Here is a 12,203-nt window from a genome sequence, read left to right as displayed (position 1 = left end):
TTACTAGTTAAAAATGGCAAGCATTTCCGCTAAACATGCGCAAAAGTGGAATGCAGCCAATAGAAATATGGATCATTTTTTAAATAAAAATAAAAGTTGACTAGAGGCCAATAATTTAAAATTTAAAATAAGTTTACATCGGTCCTGTGCTTCCACAACATCTGAAAGAAGTCGGCCTCAAGGTCGGCCAAAGAAAAACTTTGAAGACTCATCTTTAAAAACCAAAAGATGTAGAGTTGAAGACTCATTGCAATCGCGGAGTGCCAATGACATAACAACAGCTGCTAAAATAGCACACCGTTTGTCGGGTCAATAAAACGTAGCTACTTCTATTAGAAAAAGTACAGAAACCTTAGAGCAAAGAAAATCTACTGATGTTATATGTGGTAGCAGGCAGTTGGGTAGCGATGAGGCACTTGCTTATTATATAGATTCCAAGTGTACTATTCACTCTTATAAACAAATAAAAAAGTGGTCGATGAAAGCAGGGCATGTATTTCCATCTTACTATAATTGATGTAAATCCAAAAGGTTGTGCTACCCTCCATAAGAATTTATTTCCATCTCAGAAACACGAGCTGAAATTAAACTTCAAGTTATATTGAATAAAACAACTGAACGTTTAATTTAAACACGAAGTCAATTTCCCAAAAATGCATCCTCTAATTTGTGGCTTACATTAATAAGCAAATAGGGATGTGACGGAAGTTCTGGTCACAGTACCTTTAAGCAAAGATTTGAGAACTCCAATGCTAATGATGAGTTTCTGTTTGTCCCGTTGAGATTGAGTGATAACTCTAATACTATTATTTTATACACAGACTTTATACACAGACATACTTTATACACAGAAAGTATATTATGGCTAATATACTTTCTGTGAAATTTTTCAAAAAAATGCTTAAATCATAATCAATAAATCCCCATCAGCCATTATACCATGCTTTTAGTTATTACTGTTTTGTTTTCAGTTAATAAAATTAACTAACACTACTCAAAAGTAAATATTATAAGAAATATATTACATTGACTTAATAAAAAAATTATTTTCCGAGCAAAATATTCTATTTTTGTGCTTAGCCGCGTAAACTTTGTCACAACATTTTTTCCCCGAATTTCCGGATTGAGACTAAATTCTGCAGGACTACAAAGTACCATTAGGTATATAAAAATTCTGCAGGACTACAAAGAACCAATAGGTATATAAAAATTCTGCAGGACTACAAAGTACCATTAGGTATATAAAAATTCTGCAGGACTACAAAGTACCATTAGGTATATAAAAATTCTGCAGGACTACAAAGTACCATTAGGTATATAAAAATTAATTTACAATTTAATAGCTGATATAAATACCAAAACCAATTAAATACTAAAGTAACACAACTAAACACAACGTTAACAAAAATTAAAAAAAAAAAATTAACTATGTACATAAAAATGCCAAAAAACAAACTTGATCTTTTTTAATTAGTATAATTTATGTATTGTTTAAATATTTTTTACTTGTCAGATTGCAGCATAAAATTTTCGCATTTTATAAGACCAGATTAACTTTTAAATTTTTTTATTTAATTTTATTAATTAATTATTATTAATTTATTTGTAGGGTCTATGATATTTTAAATGTTTCTTCAAAAATTGGTAGAATTTAAAAAATCTCGAAATTTTTCTTCATCTTAAGTTTTGCATATATTTTATCTACTTCGATATTTTCTAAAAATACTTAAATATCGCCTTCCTCCTCCACGCCTCCCTACTAAAAAGCGCCCTTCTCCTACTCCCTACTAAAAGAACAAAGTGTTATTATATGCTAAATACATCAAAATATAATAGCAAATTTATTTAAACTTATCTTAAGAACTTAAAAATCATAAAACTGTTTATAATATAAAACTCTCTATTTAAATATTTTCATGAAGGATTAAATATTATCATGATAATATTGAAGGATACTACCACTAAAAGGTATAGCAATGATCTGGTGAAACCACTATCAACAGAAGTTGTTAATGTGGTGGCAGCTGGTAAATTAAATAAGAACTCAAAGCACTAATTATTAGTATAAACTATTTTGTTTCTTAAATGGATTAGGTTAGAATGACTTAAAAAAAAAGGCGAATTGCAAATAGTTAGTTGTCTGTTGGAATCAAGCAGTGTATCCAACAAACACACAAATGGGTGAGAGGACATGCCATGGACACAAACTACCCACAAAGAATTAGAATCAAAAATTTGAAAATATTGTTCAGTATCAGTCATCAAAAAATCTAAAGAAAATTTAAATAAACTAATAAAATGATGCTCATTAATCATTTCAACATGAACTGGATTTTTATAGAAATCCTTTAATGAGTCTTTTGGTACCACAAAACCAACAACAAGAGTCCAATGAGCATGGAGTCCTTGAAAAAACCCTGGAACATGGTTAGATAAACTACGATCATAAGTAATAACAACAGGGTTTCCACGCAAAATATTATGTAATATGTCATGCTTTGTCATCTCAGTAATATCACTAACTACTAATGGAATTTGAAAACATTTTTCAGCTAAATAAACCAAATTGTATGCACAAAATATCTCTCCATCATTGCTGATACCTGACTTTAATGCCCATTCAAGACAAGATTTTGGTTCTGTACTTAATTCATTTAAAACACAAGCACAACCACAAAAAACTGAACTGTTTAAAAAATTGCAACGCTTTAAGTGACTAATCGTATTTAACATAGTTATAGCTGAAATTCCACAAGATGGTCCGATTTGCTGTTGCCATTTTGTTTCAATGAAAAAACAAATGAAATCTTCAGCATTACTTTTTTCAAGCAATGCTTCTTTTATGATTTTAGATAATTCACTATGACTGAAACTTTCACTTATATCATATTCATCTATTAATCGTTTCCGAAGCCAAATATTTAGTTCATTTGAGACTGCTATGTTGGCACGTTTTGCAAACAATTCTTCAAGAGAAGAAACTTGTGATGCACTAAGTTGCTTTGAACTAGTTTTCATTGAGGATATTGGGTCACAACGCTTGTAACCAATATGCTCATAAAACAATGCCTAATAAAACAAAATACGAAATAATAAAACCATATACAAAAAAAGCAACAACAAAAAAACAAACACAAAATTAAACAATGAAATTTGATGAATTAAAACATGTATAATAAAAACAATTATTCATAAAATAAGTAATAATGAAACTGTAAAGTATTATATATATATATATATATATATATATATATATATATATATATATATATATATATATATATATATATATATATATATATATGTATATATATAACTAAATAAAAATAGCATAGAAATTTTAAATTTGATTCTAAATTTCAGATTTCACAAAATAAAAAAAATAAGACTCCAATGATTATTTTGCAGTCTTATTTTGCACAAAAAAAAGTTATAAATTAACAAATTAAATTTAATTCAAAGAATTAAACATTAAATGAAAGGAGGGGATATAATTAAAGTTCAGGGGAAAATGATCAAGGATTAAAAAATAAATGAAAAGAGTTTTACATATCAGGCTTATCTAGCAACTTTTTAATCAATTTTAAGAAATTATCTATATTTTGCAGATTATGTTGCTTTTTTTTTACTAAAAATATCATAGTGTTAAAGAAGTTAAAATTAAACCAAATTCTGAAGAAATGCAGTATTTCAATAATAATAATGCAAAATATATAGTTTTTACTGGCTTAATCAAATAAATATTGATTTTATGTAAATAACTTTTTACTTATTTTTGTAATGAATCCAATATTTAATTTTTGAATTTTAAAAATTTGTAATTTTTATTACCATATCAGGAGTAGATACATATACATATGCAATATTTAAAGAGCGAACATAATGTTCTGCATATTCTGTTAAAATTCTACCAAGTCCCAAACCTCTCATGTTTGGGGCCACCACAAGAGAATAAAATATTGCACACTGTCCATCACCTCTTCCATTTGCTCTAACTATTTTCACATGGGCAACAACTGATTTATTAGAGTCTTTAAAAGTTAAAACAAGATGACAAGGTAATCGGTCATTGGATTCATTTAACATCTTTTCAAGATTTCGGTTTTTTTCCAATTTGCTGTGATTCCATTGCAATGCTACCAATTCAGCAGCTGGCTCAGCAAATTCTTTTTCTTGATGAATAAAAACACATCGAACTATGGAATGAACATTACTTTTATCTAACACTTTCATTGTAAACTAAAATATACCAGATAGAACTTTCTATTTAGCAGCTTTAAATTTTATGACCTATAATGACTTTAAAAAATATTTAATGACAATATATTTTTTTAAGTTATTATATGTTTTATGTGTAAAATTTTAAACTAATAATGTAAAGTTTTAATATATATATATATATATATATATATATATATATATATATATATATATATATATATATATATATATATATATATATATATATATATATATATATATATATATATATATATATATATATATATATATATAAATATATCTTTAGCAACGTAATAGCAATAAATCTGAGCGTATTTTTAAGAATATAATTATAAACATGCCAACCATCTGATTTAATGTCCTCTAATATACCTAAATTTTATTCTTTTTCTTTTGTTGAGGAATTAAAACAAGTTGATATAACTAATAAATATATAATTTCCTATGATGTTGAAAGCTTATTTACTAATACTCCACTTAAAGAAACTATAAATATAGCTATTGATTTATACTTTAAAGATAAAACGTGTTTAAAATATTTTTTAAATCTTAGTTCAAAAAATTGGCGAATGTGTATTTCAGGCACCCCCCTTTAGTAAGTCCGTATGTAAGTCCGCATGTAAGTATACGAAACAAATATTGTTGAAAACCATACCCGAACCATACCCTAACCCTAGCCCATGGGAGGGTTAGGCTCGGGTTTAGGCTCAGGGTTTGTTTTAGGGTTTGGTTAAGGTATGACAATTAATAAAATAAACTTTATTGTTGGGTTAAGAGTTAGAGTATGAACGCACGGATGCAGAATTTTTTGATGTTTGAGATACCTAACTTCCAGACAGGGAGCAAACTGCATAAACTTAAATGTGGATGGTTTACAAAAAAATGCGAAATCAAATGAGGATGGTCTGCAAAAAATTGCAATGATTGGAGCCTGGGAACAAAAAAGCCCTAAAATTTTAGCTACACCTGCCTCAAACGTGAGAGCAACAAGTTGATAAAATATTTTTTCTACTATTCTCAACTAAATCTATTTTCATCGATAAATTTTATAACTCAAACAATAATCTCTTAGCGTTCAACAATTATGGCCTTATAAAATTTGCAACCCCCTCAACTTAAGAAGGTTCAAACTTTTTATGATCATGGTTTTTGAACGCTAAGATATTATTGTACGAATTTTAAAATTTATTGATGAATATAGATTAATTATTTTTTAAGAATATAGATTAATTATTTTGAATATAGATTAATTATTTTATTTGATTTAGATGAATATAGATTAATTATTTTATTTTTTATTAATTAAGAATAGTATAAAAATTATTTTACCAACTTGTTGCTCTCACGTTTGGGGCAGGTGTAGCTAAAATATTAGGACTTTTTTGTTCCCAGGCTCCAATCATTTCAATTTTTTGCAGAGCAAATCAAATATTTGATATAATTATAAACAAATAAATTTTTGGAGTTAGCTCCATGTCTGGAACACGGTGATTCAAGCAAAGGATTTTATTGTGAGCATGCGCATTAAATTAGCTTTTAAAAAAAATGGTGAAGCATTTTTCCGTAAAAACTAAAAACTTTAGCGGTTGATTTCCTGTTTAAATATGTAATTAGTCTTCGCGATCAAAAAAAGAAAAAAAGTTTTTAAATTATATAATTGATAAACTCTTCATTAAATCAAAAAAAAAAAAAACATTAGCCGTAACGAAAGAAAACTTTTTGTTTGAAATAATTAGGTTTTTAGCTAAAATAAAGTACAGCATCACCTCAATTATTTAAAGAATATTTTTGCAAATTAAAGTTTTTTAAATAAAAAGTAAAATATATTCTTACTCTAGATATTGTAAGGAAAAATTTATTCATTTTTACCTGTCATTTTTTAAAATTGAGATAGGGTAGAGCGGGGTATATCGAAACAGTGGGGCATAACGGTACAATTATGCCTAAAGTCTTGTATCTCAGCTAAAAACTTTTTTTTTCAATAAATTTTTTTTGGATAAAATATTTTAAATTATTGTGCTTTATTATAGTGAAAAAAAAATTAATTTTAGAAATACCAAAATTAAAAGTACTAAAACGCATCAATAAGTTTGCGAAAAATTAAATTTGCGAATTTTCTTTAGCGATACAATGACAAAAGATCTTGAACTATTGCTAATTTGCTTTATTTATAAAAAGTTTATATTATTCAAAGAGTATTTTTATCCTCTTTTTGAATCTGGTTTTAATAAAAGATCTGGAATTAGGGAGTTTAGGCAATATTTATTGCGAATGTAAATACTTTTTATATTAAATGGATTATATTTTTTATTATATTTCATTTTCAAAATGGTTTCAACCACCTCTGTAACTTATTTAGTACCGAAGATATACGTGTTTAAATATTTTCAATTCATAGACTTTTTATGAAATATTTTAGTATCTCGTTAAATTTTTGGCACCCAAAAAAAACGTTTTTATCTTTTTTTTTTCTTGCATAAAAAGTTGCGTAAACTAACTTATAATAAAATTTTATTAGAAATTAAATTGTAAATCCAAATTATTTGAACAATTCCTAAGTAAAATTTTTTGGAGGGTTAACGCAGACGTACCATGAAATAGTCAATCAACAGTATAATATGTTAGAATATGCTTTAAATTTTTTTGTACAAAATAAATTTTTAAATGTTTTAATTTATAATACGTTAAGCGTAACAAAACTTTGATGATAAATATTAACTTAAATTATTTTTATTAAAATAAATTAATTTTATTTTTCTTTAATAAATTATCAATTGAACAACGTGGACCCAAACAAAACAGGCCGAAAACGTCAAAATACGTACAAAATAAACATAAATCTAAAATTTATTTTTACACAAACAAAAAAGATTTTAGTCAACGACTTGTTAATAATTTCAGTATTATTATAAATTCAAAAAGAGACTTAACCGCTTATAGTCTACTGTTTCGACTTATTTATTGTTTTCAGCACCTACGATAATATTTTATGGATAAATTTATCGTAGATAAAAGATCTACGATAAATTTCTATTTTTTAATGGGGTTAGGGCTTTGAACTTTTTTGAAAATTTTGAAAACAATGAATGAAAAACTCGTTGAATTGTTCTATTTTATTGTGTTTGGCTTTATTTGATTGTGTACTCTCGAGTCCATAATTTAAAGGGGGGGGGGGGGCGTTTATTAATTTTTGAGAAACTTTGCCACCCACCCTAAGCTTATTAAGACCCCCCTCCCGTTTATTATTTTTTACTTGTTATTAACAAAAAAATGATATTTAAAAACTAAAAAAGAAAATCAGTGAAAATTAGCTTTAAAAATTAAAAAATATATACTAGTTACTGATAAGTAATAAAACTTTCAGTGTAATTTCTGACCCCTCCTCCCGGTTTATTAAATCTTGACTTAACTCCCCACCCCCACCCACACTTTTATTACCCCCTCCCTCTTGTATTAGGAAATTGAGAGTACATAGATTAACAGATATGGAATTAACATAGATTAACAGTCACGGAAATACTTATACGGATTATCTTATCTATCTATTTGTCTTAAATTTTTTAAAGATGTCTTAAATCGTTTTTTCTTCGAAATAAATTATCGCACTATTAATGTACCTAAGTTTGACTATATGTTGCAAATTATTTGATTTGCAACATATAGTCAAATTATTTTGAATTAATTTTTAAAATTCATTCAAAACTTTGCAGACATCATATCTGTAAATTTATGCAATTTTATATTATACATAATTTGCCTTGGCTATTCCGTTCATAAATTAGACAAAATTGTCTAACTTACTTAACGAAGTGCACCAACGAGAAGGTAAGCCATAGGACTTTGCACTCCATCAGTGAGCTGTCATGTTGCCTAAGGTTAGCCCTTCATTTCTGGATTCTTTCCTTTACTTGATAGGCAGTTAATGTAAAAGTAATACTAAATTAGCCTAAGGTTAGCCCTCCATTTCTGGATTCTTTCCTTGACTTGATAGGCAGTTCATGTAAAAGTAATAATAAATTAGCCTAAGGTTAGCCCTCCATTTCTGGATTCTTTCCTTTACTTGATAGGCAGTTCATGTAAAAGTTATAGTATTTTTGCATAAGCTTTTTTTTTTTAAAATAATAAAGTGCAGTTAAGCTGCAAATAAACAACAACAAATAAACAAAATTGGTACAGATAAACATATCAGATATGATTCATACTATTTATAAAGGTAAAAACCACTGAACTCAAATGCAGTAAAAACACTTTATTGGAACATAACAATAAAAAAAATAAGATTAATATATACTATAACATTATTTTAAATTTACATTAAATAAAATTACCTTGCAATCCTAGCTACAAAGAATAAGATCACCTTTTTCAAAATCAATTGATAAAGGAAATGACCATATTTCATCAGGTTCGTTATCATACTTAACAAGGTATGTAGTTCTTCTACCGTTTAATTGATCAATATGAACCACTTGCGCACGTTCCCAAGATACTTCATGAGCATCTTCTTCTCTAACACGATGTTGTATAGAAAACCTACAAAATCAGATGGATTGTTAATAAATTTTGATAAGGAGTGCTTTTTTTGTTGCTCTATTAATTTGTTTAGTCTTGCATCTTAAATTTTTTCCATAAATTCGTTTTTTTTGTTTTCAACAGCTGCATCACGTATTTTATGAGGCTTTAAATTATTACTTATATTAGTTAAAGATTGTTTGTTTGGTGTTAAATTTGCTTGAATAACAATAAGAAGATTTTTATATAATTCCTCTGAAGACAAGTTTATTCTTTTGCTTCCTTCTACCTTTGTTTTACAAAAAAGTTTTTTGTCACAATCGACATCTAAGATTATGCGATAAAAATTAAGTTGAGCAAGGAGTACTTTTGATTTCAATGGCTCTTCTATATTAGAAACTATTTCCTCTACTTCCTCTAATGATATCCATGCCCTTACATTTAAATTTATCAAATCATTACAAGCTGCAACTTTTTTATGTTGTAGTTTAATTTCTTCTCGATTTTTTTCTTCTTGCTTTGCTAGAAGGTGCATAGCTTTATCTTTTTTAAGAGCTTCTTTTCTTTCATCATATTTGCTTTTCATTAATGACAGGGACATTAGAAGCAGCTTCAGAAACTGAAACAGAAACAAAAGAGTTAGATGGATTCCAATATTTACCACCTGGTAACTGATTAGCACACTGACGTTCTAAAATAACAAGAATTGCATGGAAAATAATTTCAAATGATTGCACAGTTAAAGAATCAAACTTATCATTTTGAGTGCATTCAAACAGTCTGGCGTAAACCACATCTTGATGAAGAAGATTAGTATCCTCAAAAATTTTTCCATTAGCAAATAATAAAGAAGATGCATCCATACATAGTGATAAAAGTCTAATTTTTAAGCGAAGTAGGTAGGGGTTTAAAAATAAAATACTATCAAGTGATTTGATAGTTCGCCACATTGGACCAGTAAGTAGTTTGTCAACAATACCTAATGCACGAACTTCAGCAATGAATACAAGATTTGTGATGTCTTCTTTAATTGCTTTTAATAAATTATTAGGGTTAGGCCAAGCATTAAGAAATTCTGTTATAGCATCCTTATGATAGGGCAGCTGCATTGTAATATAAAATATTAAAACAATTTCCAATAAATGAAACAAAAAAAGATTTATCATTACGAGAAGAAAGAAAAGAATTAAACCATGATGCAACACCAGCTTCTTCACTAATGAATGAAATGCCTTACATGTGGTACGAACTAACCTTACAACACCACATTCTTTACCACTAAAAGCAAAAACAGATTCAAAATCATTTTGAAGCAGAATTTTTTCAAAAGAATTCAAAACCTTATCAGTTTCAGATGCAAAATTAGCGAGCAAATAAAGTTTACAGAAAAAATTACTCATATCCTTCATATTGTCTTTGACATCTGAAGAAAGCAAATGCCAGTTATTAATTGCAATCGGCAAAAGTTGTTCTCCTAATGTTTTTAACTGTGAGTTAAAAAGATTAACTGAAGATAAATCCGACATTGTTGATTTAATTGATGTTATTAACTTAGCAAAATTAATTTCTTTTTTAGTGGCTGAGTTGCTAACAACGTCACAAATGCCATCTACTATATTAGTAAAGTTTTGCAAGACAGTTGTCGCATCTTTTCCAACCACTTCTGACAAACCAAAAGATAAAGTTTTCCTACTGATTGTAGTAATTTGAAAATTTTGATAATGCTTATGGTATTTCTGTGTACCATCATCATGCAAACAATTGCCTATATTAGAGTTTTTATTTGTTAAATTATTTTTAAGCATTGCTTCAGCAACTTGAAATTGATCTAAAATTGAAGCTTCCTGCATTAACCTACATTTTACAGCAGCTGATGGTAGCCTAGATATGTTCTTTTTTGCTAGTTTGTTTAATACTACTTTTATGACTCCATTGACACTATTCATACTCACGTTCATTGAAAGAAGTTTCATGATAGTTTCTCGAATGTCATCACTGCATCTGCCATCTTCAAATGTTATTACTTCCTTGTCATCTAACAAAGAAACCAATTTTTGAAGTTCTTGATTCTCCTCATTTAAAATGTTTGTCTTATTACATAACGAAACAACTTCATCCTCTAAACTTATAACATCTTTCATATTGCAGTCATTAATATAGTTGGTTTTATTTTGCAAAATAATTTTTAAATGACTCACTTTTTTTTGCAGCTTTATTTTCTCGTTTTTTAATTCAGAAATGTTTATATCGGAATTTTTAAGAACTGAAGTAATATCTTCTATTTTTTTTTTTTAATTGCGGCATTTTATATTTTGTTTCATTTTTTAATGAATTTATTTCATTTTTTTAAATTTTCAGTTGAGTATTACGATATTTTATTTTTTTATTCAAATTTCTAACATTAAATGATTTATTTTTGGACTTTAATACTTCTAATTTGTTTTCAATAATATTGAGTTTTTTGAAATAAGTATTTGCAGATTGCTTGACATATCTTCAAAATCCTTTAGATGCTTAAAATAATCCAATTCTAAATCCATCATCGATTCAAGTTTCCTTTTTAAATTTTTATTTTCTTTTTTGAGCATTTTGTTTTTACTGATAAGGATTGTTTCTTTACAAACTTCAGAACTAATAGATGTATTATTAGGAATATTTGTCACAGGTGGAATAAAGGCTTCACTTAATAACAAATCCAACTTTTTATTTTTGCATTGTTCCTTTAATTTTCTGATATTATCAACTAATCTATTTATCTTTGTAGCTAATTGTTTTTCATAGCAGAGGAGCTGAACATTAAAATCACTGCAAAATTTACAATATAATGCATTGTTAGAGGTATCTTTTAACGTTAAATACCAATTATAAATTTCTTCATTAAACATTTTATCTAAACTATTTTTTCATAAATCAAGTCAAGAAAATATATAAATTTAAATCAATCTAAACATCATACCTAAATTAATATCCAAAAATTTAATGAACTATAAGGTTATTTATTTATCAAAACAATCATTGTTTTGATAAATAAATAACCTTATAGTTAATTAAATTTATTGATATCAATTTAGGTATGATGTTAAGATTCAATGTTACAATGAAAGTAAGTTTTAAATAATATATACAATGTTATATATAAAACTTACAGGTTAGTTAAAATAATAAAAAACTTAATGATAAATATACAGATGATTTAATTAACAACACTTTAAAACTTTTTATTCAGTAAATAAATAGTTTTATTTATTTACTGACTACAAATTTTTACCTAAATATTTACCGAAATTAGAAACAAATTACTTCATTGAAGTAATTTGTTTCTAATTTTATATTTAGTTTATATTTACTGAAGTCTTCAGTAAATGATTTAATAAATCTTATTTTGAAAGTTAATAATACTTATCAAAAAGTTAATAATACTTATCAAAAAAGTTCAGCTAGATATATCA

The 12,203-nt window shown here is 26.8% G+C and overlaps 1 protein-coding gene across 1 annotated transcript; it reads right to left on the bottom strand.

Annotated features, from left to right (window-relative positions):
• Positions 1 to 1,828: 1,828 nt before the first annotated feature.
• On the bottom strand, positions 1,829 to 4,297 carry LOC101239547 (uncharacterized). The gene is made up of 2 exons (XM_065810716.1): positions 3,832 to 4,297; positions 1,829 to 3,069 (listed from the first exon to the last, which is right to left on the bottom strand). Exons 1-2 carry the CDS (start codon positions 4,231 to 4,233, stop codon positions 2,053 to 2,055), a joined length of 1,419 nt encoding a protein of 472 aa, XP_065666788.1. The 5' UTR covers positions 4,234 to 4,297; the 3' UTR covers positions 1,829 to 2,052.
• Positions 4,298 to 12,203: the final 7,906 nt, after the last annotated feature.

Source organism: Hydra vulgaris, chromosome 11, assembly GCF_038396675.1.
Source record: "Hydra vulgaris chromosome 11, alternate assembly HydraT2T_AEP".
Lineage (NCBI taxonomy): Eukaryota > Metazoa > Cnidaria > Hydrozoa > Anthoathecata > Hydridae > Hydra > Hydra vulgaris.
This window is presented reverse-complemented; position numbering and strand designations above follow the sequence as displayed.

Excerpts from the sequence above, each read along its gene's own strand:
- LOC101239547 (XM_065810716.1), bottom strand. The coding sequence starts at position 4,233 with ATGAAAGTGTTAGATAAAAGTAATGTTCATTCCATAGTTCGATGTGTT. Across the intron at positions 3,070-3,831 it reads ATGTATCTACTCCTGATATG|GCATTGTTTTATGAGCATAT; the intron begins GTAATAAAAATT and ends TTGTTTTATTAG.